At 56.6% G+C, this 25,641-nt stretch overlaps 1 protein-coding gene across 5 annotated transcripts in view; it reads right to left on the reverse strand.

Moving 5' to 3' along the window:
- Itpr3 (inositol 1,4,5-trisphosphate receptor type 3) overlaps positions 1 to 25,641 on the reverse strand; it is a 69,143-nt gene that overhangs the window by 4,945 nt on the left and 38,557 nt on the right. For 3 of the 5 annotated variants that reach the window (XR_009055613.1, XM_057751198.1, XM_057751201.1), the window contains exons 14-50: positions 23,655 to 23,796; positions 22,854 to 23,015; positions 21,102 to 21,274; positions 20,278 to 20,397; positions 19,808 to 19,990; positions 17,975 to 18,226; positions 17,748 to 17,892; positions 16,981 to 17,122; positions 16,312 to 16,511; positions 15,560 to 15,689; positions 15,110 to 15,167; positions 13,778 to 13,943; positions 12,839 to 13,003; positions 12,688 to 12,762; positions 12,207 to 12,332; positions 10,418 to 10,540; positions 10,133 to 10,333; positions 9,023 to 9,274; positions 8,532 to 8,867; positions 6,977 to 7,097; positions 6,517 to 6,707; positions 6,235 to 6,383; positions 6,042 to 6,150; positions 5,869 to 5,959; positions 5,614 to 5,783; positions 4,043 to 4,217; positions 3,745 to 3,926; positions 3,420 to 3,620; positions 3,203 to 3,313; positions 2,772 to 2,867; positions 2,557 to 2,658; positions 2,367 to 2,453; positions 1,842 to 1,952; positions 1,569 to 1,761; positions 1,166 to 1,291; positions 808 to 980; positions 301 to 465 (exon numbers count right to left, since the gene is read on the reverse strand). Coding sequence is in view for 4 of the 5 variants with exons in the window: in XM_057751198.1 (XP_057607181.1) it covers positions 301 to 465; positions 808 to 980; positions 1,166 to 1,291; positions 1,569 to 1,761; positions 1,842 to 1,952; positions 2,367 to 2,453; positions 2,557 to 2,658; positions 2,772 to 2,867; positions 3,203 to 3,313; positions 3,420 to 3,620; positions 3,745 to 3,926; positions 4,043 to 4,217; positions 5,614 to 5,783; positions 5,869 to 5,959; positions 6,042 to 6,150; positions 6,235 to 6,383; positions 6,517 to 6,707; positions 6,977 to 7,097; positions 8,532 to 8,867; positions 9,023 to 9,274; positions 10,133 to 10,333; positions 10,418 to 10,540; positions 12,207 to 12,332; positions 12,688 to 12,762; positions 12,839 to 13,003; positions 13,778 to 13,943; positions 15,110 to 15,167; positions 15,560 to 15,689; positions 16,312 to 16,511; positions 16,981 to 17,122; positions 17,748 to 17,892; positions 17,975 to 18,226; positions 19,808 to 19,990; positions 20,278 to 20,397; positions 21,102 to 21,274; positions 22,854 to 23,015; positions 23,655 to 23,796 (5,704 nt within the window). In the remaining variant the exon portion in view is untranslated. The remainder of the gene's footprint in view (positions 1 to 300; positions 466 to 807; positions 981 to 1,165; positions 1,292 to 1,568; positions 1,762 to 1,841; positions 1,953 to 2,366; positions 2,454 to 2,556; positions 2,659 to 2,771; positions 2,868 to 3,202; positions 3,314 to 3,419; positions 3,621 to 3,744; positions 3,927 to 4,042; positions 4,218 to 5,613; positions 5,784 to 5,868; positions 5,960 to 6,041; positions 6,151 to 6,234; positions 6,384 to 6,516; positions 6,708 to 6,976; positions 7,098 to 8,531; positions 8,868 to 9,022; positions 9,275 to 10,132; positions 10,334 to 10,417; positions 10,541 to 12,206; positions 12,333 to 12,687; positions 12,763 to 12,838; positions 13,004 to 13,777; positions 13,944 to 15,109; positions 15,168 to 15,559; positions 15,690 to 16,311; positions 16,512 to 16,980; positions 17,123 to 17,747; positions 17,893 to 17,974; positions 18,227 to 19,807; positions 19,991 to 20,277; positions 20,398 to 21,101; positions 21,275 to 22,853; positions 23,016 to 23,654; positions 23,797 to 25,641) is intronic. The other 2 variants (XM_057751200.1, XM_057751199.1) reach the window with 2 other exon arrangements.

Consider the following 25,641-nt stretch of genomic DNA (forward strand, 5'->3'; position numbering starts at 1 on the left):
AGTGAGTGGTGTCACAGATGAGTGAGTGGTCAGCAGCCACTCTGGAAGGACAAGGACGGCAGCTCTTGCTGCACTTCCAGGGAAGCACTGTTTCTCCCGGAGCTGCTCATTGCCCCTGTGGTTCTAGGAGGCTGAGCTGTTGTGAGGCACAGGGCAGAGAAGAAACCTGCTTGGAGTTACACACTGTTCAGGTCAGGGGTTGGGGAACAAATGCCTGGACTGGCCGAGCCCAGGGCACAGGTTGAGGCTTGCGAGAGACCAGAGTTGGGAGCCCCTGTCCCAGCCTAGCTGCAGGCTCACCAGAATGCTGTAGAAGAGCTCATGGGCAAAGAGGCCCAGGACGCTGGTCAGGATGTAGCCTACGTGGTACAAGAACTCCATGTCCATGACCATGGCCTTGTAGCCACGGATGAAGGTGCCACGGTTGCCCACGAAGCTCACCACAAACACAATCTTGTTGGTCAGCTGGATGGGAAGGGCAGGATGCGACGGTCAGCACCCCATCCTCAGCCCTGCCACTGAGCCCAGCCCAGTGGCTAGACCTGCAGCCAGCACCCCATCCTCAGCCCTGCCACCTAGCCCAAAACAGACGCTAGTTCTGTGGCATGAGAAGTGCTGGTCCCACTTGTGAGAGGTGCGGTATCCAAGAATTGGCACACGGGAAACCTGTCCTGTGCACTGGCGGGCAGTGCATGGCCAGCACCCTGCATTTAATGCCCAAGGCTGCCCGAGTTGTCGGAGAAGCACAGAACAGGCCCAAGAATGGTAGGGGTGAACAGGGGGGCCAGAGGACCCCACGGCACTCACATTGAGGGCACCCAGGATGTTGAGTGTGGGCCCAATGCCCAAGTAGTAGATGGACCGCAGGATGAGCGCCACGATGAGGGGGCGGACACTGTAGCGCTTGGTGAACAGCGCCGCGATGGAGAAGCAGATGAGGATCCAGAAGAGCAGCGAGATGAGTGGGGAGCCCAGCACGCCTGGAAGCAGTGGGCAGGCGTGAGCTGGCCCCCGTCTGAGTCCCGGAGCCCTCCGAGCCTCCCCTAAGGGCCGGGTAGACCTGCTGCACCCCGCCTCTGGCTCACATACCCACAGACCATCTCCCAGGAGGACAACCCGTCTGTCCCGTGAGCCACACTTGCCCCATGACATGCAGAGGGCTCACCTGTGGACGCCCCCTCTACGTAGGGGTAGAAGAAGGCGATGATGATGTTGATGAACACAGCCAGGTTGAAGGAGATGCTGCCCCACAGTGTCATGCGGCGGGAGAACCAGTAGATGAGCGGCATGCCTGTGGAGACAGTATGGCGTCGGGGCCCAGATGGACAGCCCCTCTGCCTGTGGAGACAGTATGGCGTCGGGGCCCAGATGGACAGCCCCTCTGCCTGTGGAGACAGTATGGCGTCGGGGCCCAGATGGACAGCCCCTCTGCCTGTGGAGACAGTATGGCGTCGGGGCCCAGATGGACAGCCCCTCTGCCTGTGGAGACAGTATGGCGTCGGGGCCCAGATGGACAGTCCCTCTGCCCCGGGGCGCCCCAGGAAGGGGAGGGTGCCCCCGGTCCTCACTGCGAAGCCGGCGCTGCCACTCCATCTCATTATGCAGGAACGAGGACTGGTCGAAGAAGTCGCTCACTTTGCTTCCCTGCTCGTCCTGCTCAGTGGTGGTGAAGAGCCGGTGCTTGGTCTCCTCTGTCAGAAACTGGCAGATGCCAGGCACGGGGAACACAATCTGCTCCATGCTTCGGTCTTGCCGCACAATCTGATGGGTCAGGCAACACCTGGTCACGCTGGGAGAGGCCCTCACTGTCCCCAGCTCACGCCCAGCGTCCTCCGCCTCACCTCAATCTGCGAGGTATGGTTCTCATAGTATGCCAGAGGGTCTTCTTCCTCCTCCTGGGCAGGCACCGAGGACTTGAGCATCTGGGACAGCTGCTTGTTGTTGAGACTGAGCTGGGGGCAGAGGTGGGGACATTGGGTCAGCCCTGCAGCCATCCAGAGTGCTGTTCACAGGGGTGGCCAGTCAGCCGGCCCAGACATAGCTCACTCAACCGTGATGGGGGAGTTAGTGCCCTCTTCAGCCCTGCCTGAGGTTCTGTTAGAATATTCCAGACATGCCCCAGATGCAAGGTCTTGCTTTCCCGTCTATATCAAGGTTACAGCACCACACCCCAATCTAGCTGCAAGCCCCACTCACAGCCTCTAGGCTGGCTTCAGAGGAACACAGCTTGCTGTCTCTAGCCTGCTCCTAACTTATCCCACATTCCTGCCCCCAGGACACAGCTCTGTTCCTTGGCAGACACCAGTCCATCCAACCCCACCAAGGCAGGCTCCACCCCCAGACTCTCAGCCCGCTACCTGCCGTACCATGGAAGAGATGCCCTCCGCCTCCTCCTCCTGGATGCGCCTCACCGGCTTCAGCAGGTGCTGCAGCTGTTTATTGTGCCTGGAAAGCTGCAGAGGGCAGGACAAGACAGCTGTGAGCACTGCTGCAGGGGACAGGACAGCTGTGAGCACTGCTGCAGAGGGCAGGGTTGCAGGGGGCGGGGCCTGGTACCTGAAGTGCTAGAATGTAGATGTTGTGGCCCACTTCACGTGGGCTCACCTCTGAGTTCTCCCGCTCCTCCTCCTGCAGGTAGGCCTTCTTGATCACATCCACCTGCAGGGGCAGGGAACAGCAACACTTGCTGTTTGTCATGCCCACTCCTGGGGTGCTGACCCCCATCCCTGTACCACCCACACAACCCTCTCCTGCTGCCAGCCTGTCCTCACCAGCTCCTGGGGCCGCAGGCTGATGAGGATGCGTTCTGCATTCTCACTATCATGCCGACTCTCCATCAGAGCCAGGAGCAGCTTGGAGGCGTTGTCCTGGGCGGGTACAGGAGGCAAGCCGAGTCTGAGAACCCCATCATGGTCCCTTAACCTCCTCACACTTTGCTCTGAGGCGCTGGTATGCTGAGAAGTCTCCAGTGTATCAACCCCAGCCAGCCTTACCCGCCCTGGGCAAACATGTTTGAGCTCCCAGACACACACAGGAAGTCCTCAGGGGAACCCAAGATGACTATGATGTCTGTTCACACATGTACCCCGTGTAGCCAGTGCAACCTGCACACGCACAGAAGAGCCCGCCCCCCCATACAGCACAATCTAGCACATCTGCTCAGCACCCTTGTCACTCACAGGAGCTCACCACCGGGCCCCACCTTGAGCTGCAGCACCAGATCCATGCGGTACTTGCAGAGCGGGCTGATGTCGTTGAGAATCAGAGCTGTTATGATATCGATGCCGTTGGACTCATGAGTCACAATGCAGGTCTGACGGGAGGCGGTGGGAGACGCATTAGTGTCGGGGTGGCCCTGCACCCCCCGCCCCCTCACTCAGCTCCTTCACAGGCACCACTGCCACCATGAGGCTGCTCACCTGGTTCTCGTGGCATGGGCCCTGGCAGTACTCTGTGAGGGTCTCCAAGGTCTGGATGACGAGGCCCACGTTGTCCTCATTGATGTAGAGCCCCAGTAGCCCCAGCCCTCCTGTGGTACTGCCGCACATGATGTCCAGGAACTGGAGGGTCTCACACACCAGGTTGTAGTTAGTCTTGTTGTTCTGACAGCGCAGGAAGTTCTATGGAGCACAGGCAGGGTGGGCGTGGCACAGCAGTCATACCACCAGGAGGACATCAGTGCCAGCGGCTTTGCCAGGCATGCTGGCTGACTGGAGTGGGGGCAGGCGCGGGCGGGGCACTCACCTGGAGGTCACGGTTGTGATTCTCACACAGCAGCTGCAGGAAGCGCAGGATGGGCCGCATGATGAGCACGGCCGTGCCCATCTCGTTGCTCTGCACGCGCTCACCCATCTCGTGCCCCCGGTGCAAGCTGGGGCCCAGTGAATAGCGGGAGGAACTAGGCATGGAGAAGGATGCCACACGGCCTGGGGGGCAAGGCTTGATAAGGCCGCGGCTACTGGAAGCCTCTCCCTGTCAGTGAGACCCCTGGCCCCTAAGGTCTCGTCCTGGGTCCCCCACACCAGGTCTGCCTGGAGCTCACCTTTGGTGGTGGGGTCTGCTGGCTCACGGTCCTCGCGAGGCTGGCTGCCCAAGTCACTCATGTTGACAGCAACTGTGGACTTGGTCTCCTGCTGGGCTCGCTTCATGCGGTCATGCAGCACCTTGAAGAAGCGCTCCGACTTCTTGTCACTCATCATCAGATTGTAGAAAGATTTCTGGAGGTGGAGGGGAGGTGGCAAGCAGCCTCAGCACTGTGCCCGGCTCTGGGTGGCCATGGTGAGCCTCACAACCCTAACCTGCAATCGAGTGGTGGCCGAGTGTAATCCTAACCTAGGCGGTGGCAGCAGGAGCATCAGGAATTCAAGGGCCTCCTTGGCTACTTACTGAATTTGTGACAACCATCACTCAACGCCGAGGAAGTCTGTGAGGCACGTGTACCCTGAGACCCCAGCAGTTAATAGGGGAGGCCAACCCGCTATGACCACAGTGCTGGGGAGGGAACACTGTGGGCTGCCTTCTGCCCAGCCCCTGCTGGCCACTGCCTCCAGGAGCTGCCCTGCACTGCAGCAAGAGGGATCCCTTAGAGGCCTGAGTCCTGTCCTTCTAGTGCATGCAGCCTTCAGTGGCTCCGTCTTCCTCGGAGGAGAAGCCTCAGCCACTCAGGGTCACGAGGCCATGGGAGAGCCTGTAAGGCCCCAGGCCTTCCCTCCTCCGGCCCTTCATGGCCGCCCCACACATTCTTCTCCCCAGGCCTGTGCCTCTGTCCCCTAGGCTTGTCATCACTGTTTGTTGGTTTCCCCTTCTGTGCTAAGGATGAAACCTAGGTTACCATACACTAGGTCACCAGCCCCATGGCTTATCTTTTAATTTTTTTTTCTTTTGAGATAAGTCTCAGCATAGCCCTGGCTGTTTGGAACTCGCTACAGACCAGGCTGGCCTCCAGCTCACAGAGATCTTGCCTGCCTCTACCTCCTGACTGACCACTGGGTGGCATGCACAGCCACCTATTGTTTCTTTATACTAAGGACAAGCATGAATGTCAGTACCCAGGCTGCCTTGAAGTTGCTCTGGAGTCCAGGCAATCCCTGAGCCTGGGATCCCCTGCCTCGACATCCTTAGTCGCTGAGATGGTAAGTCCATCCACTGGGCCCAGCCTATGGCTCTCTCTAACCCAGCCCTGTGTCCCGCACTCCATGTCTGCTATCTCAGGTCCTGCTGCCCACTGTCCGTGACATGTTTGCTGCTGAGTGCTGAAGAGACAAGTGTGAATGAATGAATGAGTGAATGAATGAATGGGGTCAGAAGAGTAGGCAAGTATGAATGACGGAATGAATGAATGAATGAATGAATGAATGAATGGGGTCAGAGGAGTAGGGACTTTGGAATAATGAGGCCTGGGCTCCAAAGCTGAGGAGGATGGAGAAGAGGCAAGGACGAGCCTGAGCAGACACCGAGATGCCAGAATGGTGGCCCTAGTGGGGCAGGACAGAGTCGGTAGGAGGCAGGTCTGGATAGACTCAGAAGGTGGAGCGCCCCACTGTTTATCCCCAGCACCCAGGCCTGCAGCCTCAGCACCGCCAGAGAGGAGGCCTCTCTGCTTCAACCCCGCACCTGGATCTCAGTGTTGCCTCCGTCCAGCAGGCGGATGGCCAGGCCGATACTCTCCTGGAAAATCTTCTCATTCTTGGTGCTGGTGATGAGGTCGCAGACCAACTTGGTGGCCCCCTCCTTGTCCAGGCGGCACTGGGTGGCTGCGATGGCCGACCAGTCCTGGTCTGGGCCTTGGGGAGACGCTCGTATGAGAGGCAGTGGTTGGAGGCAGGAGCCAGCACACAGGGCAGGACAGGGCAGGTCCATGGCACTGACCAGAGCCTGTGGGGTCAGGGAGCTCGCCCCGGGAGCTGGACTTCCGGTTCTGGAGGTAATTCTGCAACAGCATCTTCCGCAGCTGGTTGCCCTGGAAGGTAAAGACAAGGTGCTTGGTGAGCAGCATCCTACATCCCGAGTCCCCGCTCCGGCCTGGTGCTGTCAACACTCACCCGGTCCCCATACTTGCTCTTCTTCTGCAGCATCTGCTGCAGCGTGCGCAGCACCTTCACACACAGCTTCTCCTCTGACTCCATGAGGCCCTTGGTGTGACGGATGAGCCTAGAGCAGAGGCAGAGGCTTAAGGGGCCACCCGCCCCAGGGTAGCCCCAGACCCAGTCACCACACCCCTCCTTCCCTGCTCACTTGGACAGGAAGCCCCCACTCTCGCAGCGCTGGTAGGCCTCACTGCCCTCCAGAAAGAGCAGCTCGGGCCAATGCAGCATGTCCACCAGCACCGAGAGCTCAGCCTGCACCAGCGGCTTCAGCCGTTCTTCTAGGGCCGTGATGATGTCCTAGGAGGGAGGGCAAGGTCACCACCTGGTCAAGATGACCAAGGTGTGACCATATCCCATCCCCCAAACACTGTACACCACCCCCTCCTCCCCAGAGCAGGCCCAGACTAGGGGCCCAGGTAGCCACTCCCACCTGCAGCTTCTCGATGATGTTCTTGTAGTCCCACTGGTTGGCGGTGGGGATAACACGAGGGAAGGTCCTCGTGGCCGTCTTGTAGTTGGCAGCACTGCGTTGAGCTGCGGCTGCACAGCTGCCCCCACTGCTGAGCAGGGCACTCATGTGCGCATCCAGATCCATGGGCAGTAAGATGGCCCGGCTCTTGGCTACGAGAGAGGGTAGAGCTGGAGGAAAGGAAGAGGCAGGCAGGCCAGAGTGGGGCAGGCATGAATATCGCCTGTACCCCCTCAACACACAGGGGACCCAGCACCACCTCTTGCCTGGATCACTTGTAAACACATCAGCAAAAGAAAACGAGCAACTCCAGCTGGCCACGACCGCCCTGGGTGATGTTCACGCTCAGGGATAAGGTGGTAGCTATGGGGTTAGCGTCCCTAGCAGGGCGCACTGGGAAAGGTCCGGCATGGGTACTCACCCACCATGGCGAGGGTGCGGACACAGGCCTCCACGGAGCCTTTGTGTTGCTGCTGCAGCCACGGACACTCCAGCAGCCGCGTGGTGGATTGCAGCAGCTGCACCACAATTGTCTGGTGTGTCTGCAGGAGAACAGAACTTGAGGCAGCTCAGCCACCCCACTAAGGTGGGGCACCGGCACCCTCACTACTACCGTATGCCTTTGGTCTAGACAGAAAGTCACCAATTGGTTTAGCACTGAACAACCTCCCTGACCATACAGGGCCGCCACGTGAGAACTCCTCCACAGCCACGCACGAGACTGAACACAGCGGCACACACCTTTAGACCCTGCTCTCAGGAGGCACAGGCAGGCAGATCTGTGAGTTGGTTGACCCAGTCCCAAAATACAAAGTACAATTAAAAACCAAACAAAAAATAATAAAAGAAAAGATAGACTCTGGGCCAATGAGATAGCTTAATAGCTAAAGGTGTGTGTCGTGCAAGCCTGGTGACCTCAGTTTGATTTCTAGAGCATAGGGAAGGCTAAAAAGGACCTGCCTCACAGCATTGTGTCCTGACTGCTATCTGCTCACCCCTTATCCAGCACGCACGCACACGTGCACACACACAATAATACTGATACATTCTAAAGGTCTATTTTAAATTCTACTTTGTCCCATTCTACAGCTAGTCTGAGGCTGTGGGGGAACACATACTTTTTTTTTCTTTTTGAGACAGGCTGGCCTTGAACTCAGAGACCCACCTGCCTCTCCCTCCCAAGTGCTGGGCTTAAAGATGTGCGCCACCACCGCCTGGTGTTCCTAACCTTCTATTTACTCCTCTCAGAGCTAGCCTGGTGCCATTGCTGGTCTTGAACCCATGGTTGCCACTTCCACTGGGTTCTTCCCCATCCTCTGGGTTTATAATTTAGGCAGTGCCTTGGAGCCTTCCTCAAGGAGACCTGGGACTCTGCCGTGGTTCTCTGTGACCCAGGTCAGCCCCTGCACGGTGATGCCAGTGAGACACGGGGCTGCCTGCCTGCCCAGCACCCATGGACAGTGCAAGGGTTCTGCGGCCCTGGGCAGCGGTCACATGCACCTGACTGAGGGATTCCTGTGTTAATCTTGTCAATCCCACGGGACCTCCTAAGTCAGTGTGGAGTGTGTCCGTAGGGTTTCCAGAAAGATGGAAGACCTATCCCACACATCCGCTGCACCCACCCATGGGGTAGAAGCCCAGCATGAATAAAAAGGAGAGGGTGAGCCGAGTGCCGGTATTCATTGCCCTTTGCTTCCTATGTGACTGTGGATGAAGTGTGACCAGTCACCCCTGCTCCTGCTGCCAGGATGGACTGCACCGCTCAAACAGCCAGCACTGCCCCCATTCCTTGGATTGTTCCTAGTCGGTTACTTTGTACTGTTCCCACTGTCTATCCTGACCCACGTCTGGGGCGTTTGTTACATGGAAGATGACTGATATACTGTATTTTGCTGCGTCTTCTCGTGCTCATGTAAGCAAGGCTGTGCTCCACGGGAGAGCCATGAGAGTGGCCATGTTTGATGCGGGCTGCTCACCTGCAGCGACGTGCTGTTCTCTGAGAACGGGGAGCTGAAGAAGGCACTGATGGTGTCCAGGACCACAGTGAGCACGTACTTCTCCAGGGTGGGGTCCGCCAGACGCTTCTCCCGTTTGTTGCAGACCTTCGGAGGAGTCATACGGGGAGATAGAGCTACGTACAGGTCATCCCTCCACCCAGAAGCCCAGCCCTGGCCCCCGGAACAGACCAGAGCCATGTCCAGGGTGAAGTTCTCGAAGAGCGTCCAGATGTGGTTGCTGGTGTAGATCTCCTTCATCTCCACCTCCGTGTCCACATAGCAGTGATTCACGAAGTTCACGTACGCCATTTTAACCTGGGCAGCAGGCAAGGTGTGTCAGCAGTGCCTGCCCAGACTCTCCCCTCTGAACCTGCCGACTTCCCCACAGTCCCTGTCCTCTGCCAGTCCCCCAGTGTGGCTACACCACAGCCGTCTCCCGGCTCTGCCCTCCTCACAGCCCGAGTACGCACCTCCGTGATGCAGTCCTCATGGGTCACCACAGACACCACATCCTCCAGAGGCAGCAGGGAGGTGCACTTGATCTCCGTGTAGACATTCTTGCCCTCGGCACAGGCTGCCAGCAGGTCCACCAGGGAGATGTGGTACATGAGGGGGCTGTGGTCCTCCACGCCATCCCGGGCTGCCTTCATCATGTCCAGCAGATGGGCCAGGGAGGCCTTGTCATTGTAGAACACTACCACGTCGTCACCCGCATTGGTCAGCTGCGATGGGAGACGGTGCGAGTCAGAACCCTCGCCCAGCAGCCCCAGGCACCACCACTGTCCTGTGCATGTCGGGGTAGGCGGAGACCATGACCCCACGACCTGATACCCATTTTGAAAGTTTTGGCTTCTAAAACAGTTTATATAACCCAGGGTAGCTTTGAAATCACTATGTAGCTGAGAATAACCCTGAACTCTTTTATTGTTGGTTTTCACTTATTTTGTGTATATGGGTGTTTTGCCTGCATGTGTACAGTACCTACAGAGGCCACAAGAGGGTGTTGCATTCCTTGAACCTAGAGTTACAGATAGTCTTGAACCCAGGTCCTCTGGGAGAGCAGACAGTGCTCTTAACTATGGAGCCATCTCTCCAGCCTGTTCTGAATTCTTGGTCCACATCAGCCTCCTAAGTGCTGGGGTCACAGGTGGGAGCCATCTTGCCTGGCTTCCTGCCTAAGTTTCGGGTTCCTTGACTGATGTGTCCAGCCCTCTTCCTTCAGCAACCTTGGCCGTGGATCCAGAAAGTGTTCAGATCCCCTCAGCCTCCAGAATGTGCACTGGACTAAGACGGGTTCCGCCTCTCTCCTCTCCCTCAGTCAGCGCTACCGTGGCCAAAGTAGACTGCTTCAGCTGTAGGTCTCATGTGACATCACCGTCTGTCCCTGCCCTCCCCAGCCCGCTGTGAGATACTCCCAGGGAACAGTCCTCCCAGACTGGGATCAAGGCTCAGCCCCCGCTCTCCCTGTTTTGGGTGAGCGGATGTTTGGGCGTTCTCACCATGCGCCAGGCCCAGAAGCCCAGCTTCTTCCGGCCCCCGGGACCCCCCGCCCAGCCCCCTGTGGCCCAGGCCGCCCTCACCTCGGTCATGATCATGTCCTGGCACTTCTTCACGTACTTGCCCTCGGCTTTGATGACCGTGTGCAGGAAGTCCAGGTACTGCACGTGGCGCCCGTGAGTGGCCAGCAGGTGCACAAAGTGCTGCAGGACGGGCTCGCTGATCTCGGAGCACAGCTGGTAGTTGTTGAGGAAAATGTGCTGCATGGTCTCTGCCTCCAGGAGCTGTGGGGCGGCAGAGGCCATCAGAGAGGGGTGCGGCCCATCAGGGACCCTGCGCAGGCGCCCGCCCATCCGCGCATGCCTCACCCCAGGCGTGAGGAAGAGCTGCAGGTGCTTGTGCAGCAGGGCCTGGTTGCCAGGATTCCCGGCGCAGAACTTCTGCAGGAACTGGTGTGTGTAGCGCAGGATCTCCAGCATCTTGTTGTCACTCTGTGTGCAAAGAGAGGCTGCTGGGCCGCCAGGGACGGACGGACGGACGGACGGACGGACACACACACACACACACACACACGTGCGCAGGCCTGGGTGGCTGGAAGTGGTCAGGACCCAGTAAGTCGCTAGACCAGGGTTAAAAAGCACAGGGAATGGCAAGTGTGGTGCACGCCTTTAATCCCAGCACTCGGGAGGCAGAGGCAGGTCAGTCAGTGTCCGAGTTCAAGGCCAGCCTGGTCTACTGGTTCCAAGCTATAATGGTTGTTATGGGTAGTGCCAGCCTGAGCAGGTGATCCTGGGTTGTATAAAAAGCAGGCTGAGAGAGTCATGGAAGCAAAGGCAGCAAGCAGCACGCTTTCCTAGCCTCTGCTTCAGATCCTGCCCACTTCCTGTATGATGGGAGATCACATGCATCTCCTATATGCTCTGGGATTCAATAAACCCCTTTCTCCCCAGGATGCTTTGGGTCCCAGTCTCTGTTACAGCAAGAGAAAGCTAACTAGGATGCTTCTCTAGCCTGGGGTGATCTGGGTTTGACCCCTGGAACCCATGGACAGGTGGGAGGAGAGAACACTTGTCTGCTGCGCGTGCATGCACACACACATTAATTTAAAAAAGTCAGGGTAGCCGGGCGGTGGTGGCGCACGCCTTTAATCCCAGCACTTGGGAGGCAGAGGCAGGCGGATCTCTGTGAGTTCAAGACCAGCCTGGTCTACAGAGCTAGTTCCAGGACAGGCTCCAAAGCCACAGAGAAACCCTGTCTCGAAAAACCAAAAAAAAAAAAAAAGTCAGGGTGCAGCCTGAGACTTGTAAGATCAGCTCAGGGGCCTGGAGTGATTCCCAGCCATTAAGGGCACATGCTACTCTTTCAGAGGACCCAGGTTCAACTCCCAGCACCCAGACCAGATGGCTCACAACCACCTATAAATTCCATCTCCAGGGGACCCGACACCCTCTTCTGAACACTGAGCATGTGCACACAAACACAATTATTAAAAAAAAAGTCAGCCAGGGTGAGGGGCTGGGGGTCAAAGACAGACAGAGGCTAAGTGAGGGAAAGAGACGGACAAGGTATCATGGACCCACTGGGATAAGGAGCTGAGGGGCAAAGGGCCAGAATTGGGACCCTTTCCTAGCGCTGTGACCTTTAACACAGTTCCTCATGTTGTGGTGAGCCTCCACCATAAAATTATTTTGTTTCTACCTCATAACTATAATTTTGCTACTGTTATGAATCGTAATGTAGATGTGTTTTCTGATGGCCTTAGATGACCCCTGTGAAAAGTCCCTTGATCCCCAACACAGAGAGGGGTCAAGACCCACCGGTTGAGAACCACTGGTCTAGCTGGAGCTAATAGACAAGGTTAGCCCAGGAGGGGAAGGAGGCTGAGGTGGTGGTTAATCAAACTCAAGGGCTGTGTAGCTCAGAGGAAGGATGTGAGCCTTACATGAGCAAGGCTCTGAGTTCGATGCCCAGCTCCACTGAGAGGGGGAAGGGGAAGAATCACAGCAAATCAGAGCAAGAGGTTGGGGGAGGGGCAGTATCAAAGGTTGAAGCAACCGAGGAGCAACTCAAAAGAGCAGGTGGGCAACAGGCTTGGCTGAGGCTGGCCCGAGGGCTGCGGTACATTGGTCTGGAGCAAGCGGGCTGGACGCCAGTCACCTTGTCATAAGGGATCTGCAGCAGGTCCAGCATGACCTTGTGGGCATCCATATTCTTCAGCAGCCTCTGCTGCTTCTTCCTCATCTGCTCCCCGACCCCGCACATCTTGTTCAGCCTCTCCAGGATCTGTGAGGGAGACAGGGAGATGGGAGCCGGCTGCCTCCTCCTCAGGGTGCCTCCTCCACCTGGTCTGCCGCAGGGACAGGAGAGGGGAAGGCCTCTGGGCTGCCGCTGCTGAATCAGGTCATCCCTGCAAACCAGCGAATCACTGAAATCCCATCCCGCCCCTAAAGTGCAGTGCAACATGGCCATGAAGCGGAATCTCATTAAATTCCTTCGGCTTTAAAATCACACTCGGGGCCTTGGCGGGGCTGTTTGGAACACGCCAGAAAGCTGAGAGGAGCCCCTTCTGAGTCAGGTTGGAGCCAGCTGCAGGACACTTCCCGCCCCTCGCCCGCCCACCAGCACCCTCGCCACTCACGCCCTTGACAATCTGGTAGTTCTCACTGCTCCTCTCCCCATGCGGCTGCAGAAATCCCTCCTCATCCGAGGGCCGCTGAGGACACAGAAGACAGAGTCATCCAGGTCCCTCACTTTGGGGCACCCTGTTTGGCTCCCAGAAGCCAGCTCACCTCCTTCTTGTCCTTGGTGGCACCCGCCTCCCCCTCCTCGCCCTTGCTGCTGCCCTTCTTGTCCACCCACAGCTCCGACTTCTCCACCATCGTCCGCAGCCGGTCCAGCTCTGACTTGATCACCTTATAGTTCTCCACATCCTGGGCTGAGATCAGCAGCTGGACCTGCACAGGGAGGGTGTAACCAGGCTCGTGGGGCATATGTCCCCACGTCTGCTGTCATGCAGGGAGCTACAGTGCCTCTCTAGACCAGGACCGCACCCAAGCGTCACATCCACCTCCACCTGTTACAGCCCCCTCCTCCAGGAAGCCCGTACTCCCCGCCCTGTGCTAGCACATGGACTGGATATGGTTACTGAGATTCGGGTCACACACCACTGTGACCTGTCACTGGGCCACTCAGATGCCGAACAGGCAAGGGGAAGCGCTGTTGGGTCACTGAACCCTGAGCGGAGAGACCCAAACTCTAAGGACCAGGGCCTGCACTGGTTTCTCCTCCCTCTCCCTGGGCCCAAGCCTCATGGCCTCTTCTCACGTGGGGCTGGGAGAGGGCGCTGGGCCATGTTCTTTTCTCATGCAGGGCTGAGGGGGCGTCACGTTACTGAGAGAGTTGGGGAATTCTGGAGAATTGAATACGAGCTGGTGCCAAGGACCAGTTCATGAGCACTTGCTAAATGCCTACCCTGATCAGCAAGCATCTTGCGGGAGGCTGTCAAGGGGCCATGATGCCACAGTGACAGACACCAGGCAGCTCAGTGAGGGAAGCCTGCAAGCCAGACTTGGTAGGGGATGGTGTGCCTAGAAATGAGTCGGGCCCGGAGGTGCCAAAGGTGGCTGAGGCTGGATCCTCCCCTGCAGGATCTGAGCAAGGCTAAAAGTCCTCAGGTGAGCCCACTGTCCTGTCAAGCAATGAGCAACTAGATCCCTGTGGCCCCTCACCTGCTTGAAGGTGTGCATGGCCTCCTGGCGCTGGCTGAAATGCTTGAAGAGCAATTGCAGGGCACCGGAGACAAGAGGTGCGTAGTCGTGCATCGTCAGATGCAGCAGCACACGCAGGAACATGCGGCCACCTTCATCATCCACTTCTAGCATGCTGCTGGTCTTCCTGCCAGCACGGGTGGGCAGGAGTGGGAACCAGTGACCGAGGGCATGGGTGTGCCCTGCCACTGCAGCAGAACCACATCCCAGGTACCACTCGCTCACCGCAGCTGCCTTTTCCCGCCCGTGCGCAGAGAACCCCCACCAAGGGATCCTCGTGTCTCCTGGGCATCCTCAGGATAGCCCCAGCCCAGGCCCGGATTGCAGGAACCCCTAGTGTGAGATCCACAGCCTCCTCCCCCGACACAGAGGATACCAGCTGAGCCTGGGAGATTGCTACCAGTAAAAACCAGATATTTCTGCATCACCTCAGAGTTGTTAATGACAATTGTGAATTACCATTTCTGTTCGCTGCAAGCTGAAGTCACGCTGCTAATTACACCCACCCGTGCAGCTGCTACTTAACGCACTAACAAAGAGCCACACACGTAGCTGCTACTTCATTTGCTTCAGCATTTTGATAACTGTTTCAAGGCATTTTTCCTTATAAATTTGTGAGCTTTATTTTATGAATCTATTATGTACTATTACTAATGTGTTCTAGTTTATCTTTTGAGACAGGATCTCATGTAGCCCAGGCTGGCCTCAAACTCACTCTGTAGGGAAAAGTCCCCTTTGGGCTTCTGATCTGTCTGCCTCCACCTCCTGAATGCTGGGGTTACAGGTGTGCAATGCCACACCTGGCCTATGTGGTTCAGGGGATTGAACCCAGGACTTAGGATTGCTGGAATCAATCCTAGCACTCTACCCACTGAACTCAATTCCCAGCGCCTATCTTATGAAGACAGTGGAGTTCGGAGAAGAGACCCACTGTGTGCGGGAGATGCTGAGGAGGGCTGGCGCCCAGGGGCGGAGGTTCTCGATGACTCATCCACTCCAACACTGAGGGGTGGGGTGGGGAGCACCATGCTGCAACCCCCATCTCACCCTGCTGTGAGACAGGACAGCTACCCTGCACGAGGTGGGGAAGCTACCAGAATGGCTAGGACCTGAACTTACCCTATGCCATCTATACCATAAATCAGGGAGGGTCAGAGCCTGTAGCGGGCGAGGGTCTTCTGGGGGACACAGTGGAGGCAATGACCAGCCCTCAACCTCAGGAAACCCAGGTTGTCCAAATAGGACAACCTGTCCCCGACCCTGAACCTGAGCCCACCTCAACCCCAGTCTCACCCTACTCCAAACATGGCCTCTGCCTGCTCCCCGATGCGGTCCAGATTCATGTTGGCAGCTGTGGGAAGAGTGACAGATGTGGGCTAGAGAGAAACCAGGCCCAGACGCTCCCGCAGTCCCTTCTGCTTGTCCCCCCCTTTGTGAGGGCACAGAGCTTCCAGACTGGGAGCATAGGGCAGGACACTTAGCAGCCCAAGGAAGCCCAGGCCCTGGCCAGCTCCTGGTGGGATATGACCAGGACCTTAGTCAAGTCCTGGCTTCCCCACTGAGGAAGGGTCTCTCTCCTGCTCCTCACTGTGGCTTCCCCACTCGGGAAGGGTCCCTCCCTGCTCCTCACTGAGGCCATCAGAGGGACAATGGAATGCATTTGGGGAGGGGAAAGGATGGGCTAGGAGCTGCAGACAGCGGTGGTGGCAGGACACAGGAGAGGCGGCAGGAAGCAAGGCTCACTGGTGGAGTCGAAGGCGGGTGCCGTGCCGTCCGCCCCGCTGTCCTGCATGGGAAACACCTCCACAAACTCCTTCTTGAAGACCGACAGCAGGTAAGAGATACGGTAGTCCAGACGCACATTGAGGATGAACTAGACAGACAGACAGACAATGTGAAGACCAGTTTCCCGGGGAGCCCTGCCGCTCCAACAGGGGTGAGGGGGCTCCAGAACGGACTCTAGCACCCCGCCACTCAGGATGCTCCAAGGCACTGAGACAGAAGTCCTCTCCCTGGTTCCTGGCCCAGTGATGGTCGCCTCCTCTCGGCATGGGGCAGTGAGCCCCTCATCTGCTGCTCAATCCCCACACACCCTAGGCCAGACAATGACTGGACACACATAGAGATTCCCCAGGTCAGCTAGCCAAACTGTCCTTCCAGCTACTCTGCCAACGGCCTCTCCAGGAGGGAGAACGGAGGTACAAAGACAGGGTTTGGGGACCCATGACTAACCTGTCTTCACAGGACAGAAACCCCACCCTTTCACTTTCCTGCGGTGTTCGCTCTGCCGCCCTCATGGCCTCTGGTCACCAGGACCTCGTCATTAACCCTCTATAGGGAGCAATATGTCTGTGTGGGGCTCAAGTCCCCAAGTAACGTCAGTGCTGCTGGTCCAAGAAGAACCTTGAGGACCAGTGGGCTGAGCTAGAGCAAAACCCTGTGATCCTGAACACCAAGGGCCCTGCCCTGGGACCTCCCACCCACCTGCCCAGCACCTGCAGGATCTCCAGGATCTTCAGCTTGGTCTCCATCACCACAATGTCTTCATTATCCTCAAACTTGCTTCTGTCCAGCGGCTCAGGGACACCCGCTCCGGAAGGCAGGCTGGAGGCACCGAAGACAGACTGCTTGCGGCTCAGCACCATCGTAGACACCATGTGTCCCACGCCCTGGATGGACCTCCGCACGTTCTTGCCTGTGGGTCACAGAAGGGGTCACCGGGGTCTCTGCTGAGGGACAACGGCTAAGAAGGGACAGGGTCAATCCAGGCAGGCTTGGGGGGGGGTTACACCGAGTCTGGGAAAACAAAAAGCAAGTGGGTAGCGTGGAGAAGGGGAAATTCTGTGTGAAGCTGAGAGCCACTACAAGAAAGTGCGAGGGACTGCGGGGACACTGTGCCAGCAAGGCTGAAACCAGGGACCAGACCCCAGCATGGTTCACATGACTGTGTCCTGGCTATCAGGGAGGCTGCAGACAGAGAGCCCCTGTCCTCTGCACGCCCTTCCCACACGGTGATTGGGCTGCACCCTACTCCACTCCAAGGCTAAGCAAGACCCCGGAGTGTCAGGGCACCTGGGCTGGAGGATGGAGGGGGCTGGTGGCAGGGCCAGGAAGCAGGTAGCGCCAGGGGTACCAGGAAAGAACTGAAGGGGGCCACGCCTCACCACCGGGCTCCTCGTAGGCCTGCAGCATGGCCGGGGGTGCCTGGACACAGTCAATGATGCCCAGCAGAGTGCGTGTGAGCCGCAGCAGCTCGCTGAAGCTGTAGAAGCCGAAGTAGATGAGATTGTGCGCCAGGCTGACCACCTGTGGAGGGGTGGGGCCAGGTGAGGGTGAGCAGAGGCTTTGTGGAGGGAACAGACCAAGGCATACAAAGGTGTGGCTGGGGGCCGGGGGGGTAAGTGGAGCCGGTGCCCATGGTGGCAGTGGGGTGTGTGTGATTTTGTGGGCACAGATCAACACATCCAGAGGTGTGGCTTTGTGGGGTTAGAACAGTGTACTGGGGGCCATGGTTTTCAAGCTGGTGATTGTTCAAGGGCAGAAGTGTGGCTGTTGGGGTCCAGACAGGATGGAAAAAACCATTATGTAGGGATGTCCGGAGGATGGAATTCCCAGAAGGGCAGCGCCCGGGAAAGGCAGTCCCTGGCTGATGGGTTGAGTGGATTCAGCCTAGCCGCTCTCTTCTGGGCACTGAACTCCGGGGAGTCTGTCCACTGGGGGGCTTCAGCTATCTACAAGATTCCCTGGTAGGCGAGGGCACCAGGAAAACGGGGTCATGGATCCTACAACCCGTCCCTGGATGTAGACCAAGGCCCAGGGAGGTGCAAACCACAGCCCACTACCCGCCAGTCCCAAGCACCCACGCCCACTACCCGCCAGCCCCAAGCACCCACGGCCCACTACCCACCAGCCCCAAGCACCCACAGCCCACCTCAAAGGTGAGTGTGTTCTTCTCCTCGTTGGCAAAGGGCACGGCCTCGCTGACCACATTGTTAAGGTAATCTTCCACAAACTCCATGGTGCTGGCAAATTTGTTTTTCTTGTCATCTCGGGAGGCGTTGAGATTGGAGTCATAGCTAGAGATGGAAGGAGGGGGCGTGAGGGTCCCTGTGCTCCGCCCCACCACCCTGTGCCTCTCCCCTGACCAGCGACTCTCACTCCTTGATTGTGATGGCCGTGGGGATCTCTGTCCAGAGGCGGGCAAACTTGACGGGCGTCACCAGCTCCTGGGGGTCACGGTCCACGTGCACATGCAGCATCAGGTGACAAAAGGAGGCCCGCAGGTCGAAAGGCAGCATCTCATCCGCCATGCACAGGAAAAGCAGGTCCACGCCCAGCTGCTTGGAGATCTCGTCGATGGCCAGATACTGGCGATCCAGGCACATGCGGGCAAAGAGCTTCAGCTGGTACCTGCAGGACACAGTGGGTCAGAGAACAGCACTGGGCCAAGGGCAGCAGGCAGCTGTTGGCCCTGGGGAGGACTCCACAGAGTGGCAGAGGACCAACACCTGACAGAGAGGACCTCTCCCCCTCCTGGTAAAGGAGGCAGATATTTTCTGACTCAGCTAGGACAGGAAGCAGCTGGCTGGGAGATGGGAAGAGCCTGCTAAGCCAAAGGTGTACGACAGAGATGAGAACGGTAACAGAAGCTTCGCTCTGGGTGGCGTCACGCGTCTTCCTCCTCTGCACACTGCGTTCCTCTTGGGGTCCTGGAGCCAGGCCACCCTGGGTGGGTGTGCACCGTGGTCATACCCCGGGAGAGCCAGGCCACCCCCCTGGGTGGGTGTGCACCGTGGTCATACCCCGGGAGAGCCAGGCCACCCTGGGTGTGCACTGTGGTCATACCCTAGGAGAGCCAGGCCACCCCGGGTGTGCACTATGGCTCATACCCCAGGCTAGGCAGGCCACCCTGCGTGTGCACCATGGTAATACCCCAAGCTAACCAAGCTACTCTGGGTGTGTGCACTGTGGTCATACCCCAGGAGAGCCAGGCCACCATGGGTGTGCACTGTGGTCATACCCCAGGTAAGGCCTTGCAACCTCTGTGCTTATTTCCCAACTTTACAGGGTCAGTGTTCCCCACTGCCCAGGGTACCAGGTGCGAGTAGTGCCCTGAGAATGGCCTTCAGTACCCAGCACAGCTTGCAGTTAGCAAGAGTCTTCTGTGCCACTGTGGAAGACATGTCTGGGTCGGGTGTGGTGGCTCACGCCTATGATCCCAGCCTGAGGGAGGATGAGACAGGAAAATCCCCTTGAGCTGGTCATCCGGGGCTAAAGAGTGAGACACTTTCAAAAACAAAAAAGCCAGGCGGTGGTGGCACACACCTTTAATCGCAGCACTCAGGAGGCAGAGGCAGGAGAATTTCTGTGAGTTTGAGGCCAGCCTGGTCTACAGAACAAGTTCTAGGACAACTAGGGCTACACAGAGAAGCCCTGTCTTGAAAAAGAAGCAAAAACCCCAAACAAACTAAAATACAGGCCAGATGTGATAACTCATGCAGAGGCAGGAGGACTACCATGAGTTAGAGGGTAGTCTGGTCTACACAGTAAGACCGTGTCTCAAAAAAAAATAAGGGAACTGGAAAGATGGCTCAGTGGTTAAGAGCAGTGGCTGCTCTTCCAGAGGACTCAGGTTCGATTCCCAGCACCCATGTAACAGCTCACAACCACTTATAATTCCATTCCCAGGGGATTCAATGCCTTCCTATGGCCTCCACAAGCACGAGGTGTGTACAATACACACAAGCAAAACATCCACATGGAAAAACATAAAATAAAAAAATAATCAAGAGCCAGTCAGATGCTCAGTGGGCAACGGGTGCTTGCTGCCAAGTCTGAGGACCTGAGTTCAAACCCAGAAACCACCCCTGATCTTATGTGGAGAAAGGCTTTGTTAGGGCCAGAGGGTGAGGGCCAGGCCTGCACAGGCAGAGGCCCCGACAGCACTGGAACTCGAGGGGAGGGGCTGGGGTCCACTGCCCCCACCGGCACCTGTAGTAACTGAGCACGTTCTCGTCATGCGCGTTGCCTGCCCGCGCCTCCTGGGCCAGCTGCCTCACACTCTTCTCATGGTGTTCGTTGTTCCTGTCGGTCCACGTGAGCCACACTTCCTCTTCTGAGTACTCGATACTGAGGTACTCGTGAGACTGGGCCATCTCCTTCACGGGCCGCAGCCTGCAGCCAAACACCACAGTCAGGGGAGCACCTCTGGCCACCCAGAGCCCTGATGTCCCTTATTTACTTTTTGGCACAGGTTCTCACCAGATCTAACCCAGGCAGGCTGACCCCAGGTGCCCACGCCACCTTGTGTGGAGGACAAGCCGGAACTTTTCAGGATGGGGCTATGGCTCATTCCCCCCAGCCTCCCACACCACCCAACACACCCTGTGCCGGGCACCAAGAAGAGGGGTGCCACCACCAGCCTGAACCCCAGTGAGCCCTGGGGATGGGGTGCCACTCACTCCGTCTGGATGAGAATGTCGCTGTTCTTGGGGTCCAGCACACACTTGCAGATGAGTTCCTGGGTGACAGGGATGGCGATGTGGTTGGACACACACAGGTCTGAGAGGTAGTCCAAGAACCTGGGAGGGCAACAGACTCAGGTCAGAAGCTGCCCTGGAGGTCAGAAGCCTAATCGCCTTCCTTCCCAACTGTCCAGGGGCAGCAGCCCACGGCACCTCCCTGGGACAGGGCAAAGAGATGAAGTGCGGGGTTGGGGAAGGCACAGGCTAAGGTTGACATTCAAAATATTTAACAACCAGTTCAGGCAGGTACTGAACGACTCAGTCGCCAGGATGGGTCTGGGGTCTCCATCCGTACGGGAACTTGTGTCTGTCATGGCTACACTGAGCCAAATCTGAGAGTGTTGTTCATTTGTTCGCATCCCGTGTTCTGTGCCCCACCCCCCTCTGGCACTGGAGACAGTGCACACAGTGCAGGTGTCCGGCAGCTACCAGCACCAGAAGCCTTTAACCTCAGCACTCGGGAAGCAGAGGCCAGCCTGGTCTACATAGTGAGTTCCAGGACAGCCAGGGCTACATAGTAAGACCCTGTCTCACAAAAAACCAGGGCTGGAGAGATGTCACTGGCTGCTCTTTCAGAGGTCCTGAGTTCAATTCCCACAACCACATGGTGGCTCACAACTATCTACAGTGGGATCTGATGCCCTCTTCTGGCATAAAGGTGTACGTGCAGATAGAGCCCTCATATAAAATACATCTTAAACCAAAAGCCCAGCAGTGGGGCCTGGAAGGAGGCACAGGAGAGGCCGGGCGCAGTGGGGCACCTGGGCTCTCGGTTCTTGCGCACAAGGCTGACGAAGGTCTCCACCTCCGTCTTGGTAATATGCTTCTCTAGCAGCTTCCGGTTGTTGTGTAGCAGGGCAGTGATGGTGTCCTCAGCCAGGATGTCATAGCCAATCTGTGACTGCATCATCCCAAACTGCTTGGCGATGTGCTCCTGGGGAGAGGCAGACGGGACGGGGCGTCACTAGGGCTGTGGACGAGGGACGAGGCTGCTCTGCTGCAGGGCCTTGACCCCCACACACCCCAACTTCCAGATCAGGACCAACACAGGCAGGGGCCCTGACTGAGCTGGATGAGAGCCTGGCATTGCCTCCTGTGTAGCTGGGGTGACATCCAGTCCTCCTGCCTCCGTGTCAAGATGCTGGGATAGCGAGCATTTGCCACTGTGCCCAGTTCACATGGTGTTGGGAATGAACCCCGGGGGTTGAGCCATGCTAGGCACACACTCTACCAACTGAGCCTCCTGTTGCCTCTGTCCACCTAATCTCGCAGCCTTCCCTCTGGAGCCCAGGAACCCTAGACCTGACCCATCTTTGTGATGGGACTGAAGCAGTCCCCAAGCAGCAGGGAACCTGCAGGACAGGTCACCCCTAAGATAAGAGCAGTTATCTAGGTGGCAAAGCTACACCCTCGACCAGACTATCTTGTAATCTATTGTCGGGCCTGGGCTGAGTCACCAGGCAGGCCCAGCTATGTGTCCCAGTTCCTCCTCCATTTAAACCTAGAGCTCAGCTTGGCAGCCAGAAACAGACTTGGGGAGTCACTGAACCCTTTTATCTATCTTTCGTCCTAATGAGGCCACAGTGACTATATCTGTTTGTCTATCTCTGCTTTTGACCATCACTGGTCTCTTTAATAACAGAATAGGTCACTGAATCTAGCTTGTCGAGGCTGCCAGAGCCAAGCGTTTCTTTTAAAAATCTCCAGTTATAGCCGGGCGATGGTGGCGCACGCCTTTAATCCCAGCACTCAGGAGGCAGAGGCAGGCGGATCTCTGTGAGTTCAAGACCAGCCTGGTCTACAGAGCTAGTTCCAGGACAGGCTCCAAAGCCACAGAGAAACCCTGTCTCGAAAAACCCAAAAAAAAAAAAAAAAAAAATCTCCAGTTAGGACTTTGGTGAACTAGACGGAGTCTGTGCCCTAAAGAAAAGGGCAGAGTTAAGGCGGGGAGGGCCAGGCTTCTGTCCTGTGCTGTTATCTCATGAGCCCGAGTGAGCGTCTCTACACCATAGGGAAAATGGATCTGAAAAGCCCATTTCAGGGTAAGCCGCGATCAGAGCAGAAGGGCGTCTTGTCTTTACATGGTTTCTGAGCTGTGCTCAGGGCCTTGTCTGCCTAGAGAGACTGGCTACATGGTACAAAATAGATAGCGAAAACATGGTTCAAAAATGAAGAATTTTGGGGTAGATAGTGACATGCCTTCAATCCCAGCACTCAGGAGGCAGAGGCAGGTAAATCTATGTGATCTATATAGCGAGTTCCAGACCAGCCAGATCTACATGAGACCCTGTCTCAGTAAACCAAAAAAAAAAAAAAAAAAAAACGAGGAAGAGGAAGCAGTAGTATTTTAAGATAGCAACAGCAGAGCCCAGGGCAGCCTGGGGTAAGCACCCAGCCACACCAGAAGCCAGCCCCACCATCTGGTGCCCTCCTGTACCCAGGGCTGCCAGCCTCTGTGCCCAGTGAGGAGCGAAGGCAGGATACACGCCCAGCAGGGACCGTCCTGCACTCACCTGGTTCTTGCGGTAGTCCTCCTGGGAGTGCCGCAGCACCCGATAGCAAAGGCGGAACATGTACTGGTAGGGGGCATTCTTCTGGTCGGACAGTTCCTCCAGCCGCACCAGCGGGCCTTCACCCCCCTTGTCACGGAACGGAGCCTTCAGGATGCCGAAGATCTGAGGGGTGTAGAGAGTGTTAGGGACTCTCCCATCCCACCTGCACCCCGCCTCATCCCGGAGCCCCAGCCCTGGCTGACTCCGTCCTGTCACAGGAGCCCAGAGCTGTCCAGCTCAGGACTCCAGCCTCTATGGGCTTCAATATAATGAGGGCCACAGTTCTGCAGGAGGGGGTCAAATGAGGCGATTCCTATAAGGTGCCCACGGCTCAGATACATCTTTCCTCCAGTGCTGGGTATGGCACCTAGGCCCTTGCCTTGAATATGCTAAGTGAGTGCTCTCCCACTGAGCCAAATCCCTACCTCCCCACTGGTGGGTCTAGGCAAGGACTTCCTTCCTAATCCATACCCTGAGCCCCTCAACTGGTAAACTCTAGCACTTACCACCGATCTATGCTCTCAGTTCCTCACTGATGTGTGCTAGGCAGGTGCTCTCCCGCTGAGCCACGCCCCTCCACGATCCCCCCCTTCAGTAGAGGCCCCTGGAGAGCACCCACAGGCTCTCCTGCTGAGCCACGCCCCTCCACTATCCCCCCCCTCACTTCAGTAGAGGCTCCCCGGAGAGTACCCCAGGCTCTCCCGCTGAGCCACGCCCCTCCACGATCCCCCTTCAGCAGAGGCCCCTGGAGAGCGCACACACCTGCTTAAGTATGTTCTGTTCCCGCATCAGCTTCTGCCGCTCTCGGTTGGGCTTGGTGACCATGATGTCCAGGACATTCTGCCCATTGTTGGGAACATCGCTGACAAAAAACACCAGGTCCTCCAGCAGCTGGATAACAAACCTGGCCAAGGACAACACGGGAAGCAAGCATGATATGATGAGCTGAAGGCAGCTCCCCAGGGCCCAGCCAACATGTGCCCACACAGGCTAGCAGCTCTCTCCAGAGTCACTCACTGGTACTGCTGCCCAGCCCAGCATTAGCCCAGCCCCCACCAAACTGTTCTTAGGAAATGCCTCACACCCTACCTTCCCTGAACCCCAAACTGCCCCAAGACAAAGCTCAGAACATTGCAGAAAGAGGTGGGCAATGGGAACTGGGGGCAGTATGTTTGCTATGAAGGGATCTGAAGTGTCCTGATTCTACCACTCAAAGCTATGTGACCCAGAGGACATCTGACTCCTCCGAGCCCCAGTGGCTCCATAAGGCTACTTCTGGGATGATGTAAGCAGTGAGACTGGCTCCCTACGCCAGGATGCAGTGCTAGCCTGCTTCCCTGGTTTCTGGCTTGCCGCTCCTCTGTAGCCCTAGAGAGAAACTCAGTCATCTGCCAGGTTCCATGGTCTCCTGCTGCCCCCCACAACTCCATCCCTTGCTGTGGAATATTTCCTTAACTATGTAAAGATGTGTTTAACTATGAAGAGGTGTTACGTTTGAGTGTTACATTTGTTTCTGCTCCATTTGTTTAACTGTGTGAAGAGGTGTTACATCTGAGTGTTACATTTGTTTACACTGCGTTTCTTTAACTATGTAAAAACATGCTCTTGTTTCTGCTGCATTTGTGTGACTATGTGAACATGTGTTGCATTTGTTTCACCTTGCCTGCCTAAGGCACCTGATTGGCCTAATAGAAAGCTGAACAGCCAATAGCTAGGCACCCGAAGGATAAGTGGGGATGGCAAGCAGAAGTAGGAATCTGGGCTCCAGAGATGAGAATGAGAAGAAAGAGGGAGATGCCTGAGGCCAGAGAGACAGACACAGAGGAAGCAGGAAAGAGGGACATAAAGAATGAAAGGTAAGAAGCCCCAAGGCAAAACGCAGATGAAGAGAAACAGGTTAGATTAAGCTATAAGAGCTAGTGGGACAAGCCTAAGCTAAGGCGGAGCTTTCATAACTAATAAGAAGTCTCAGTGTCTATATATGGGAGCTGGTTGGTGGCCCAAAGATAAAGCCTACTATATATGGTGTCCAACATGGGGCCCAAATTTCCGCATATAGCCTGAGAAAGCTAGGAAAAAGAACAAAAACAAAAATCAAAAATGGATATGGATCCTTTGAGGGGCTCTGCCATACAGCAAGCACTCGAGCAGCCAGCATGTTAAGTAAAAACAAAAAGCTAAGTAAAAATGCCCGCCACAATGTGGGCACCAGCTTCCTAGAACTGGGGCAATCAGGTTAGATGAAGCTCTCGACCAGACAGACACACTGGCATTAGACTGGCTCTCATGGACCCAAGAAGGGGGGGAGGAGGCAGAACCAGACACCACAGCCGCGGCAGAGGGCCTAGTTGCCACTTAGCAGTTTAAGGTTTGGCTTATGTGGTCAGAAAAGGCTAGATGGTGTGGGAGAATTGTCTGTATTCTGTCAATCATGTCATAAATAAATGCTGATTGGCCAGGCAGGAAATATAGGTGGGAAAAGGAGACAGGAAGTAGAAATGGTGTAATGAGAACAGGAGAATTCTGGGAAGGAGGAAGTCGATTCCTCCCACTCCTGCCCAGATCACCGAAGCATCAGGATGTGATCTGTCCCACTGAAAAAAGGTACTGAGCCACATGGCTAACATAGATCAGAAAAATGGGTTAATCAAGATGTGAGAGTTAGCCAGTGAGAGGCTAGAGCTAATGGGCCAATCAGCTTATAATTTATGGAGACCTATGTGTGATTTTCTTTGGGGATAAACAGTTG

Source organism: Chionomys nivalis, chromosome 19 (genome assembly GCF_950005125.1).
Source record: "Chionomys nivalis chromosome 19, mChiNiv1.1, whole genome shotgun sequence".
NCBI lineage: Eukaryota > Metazoa > Chordata > Mammalia > Rodentia > Cricetidae > Chionomys > Chionomys nivalis.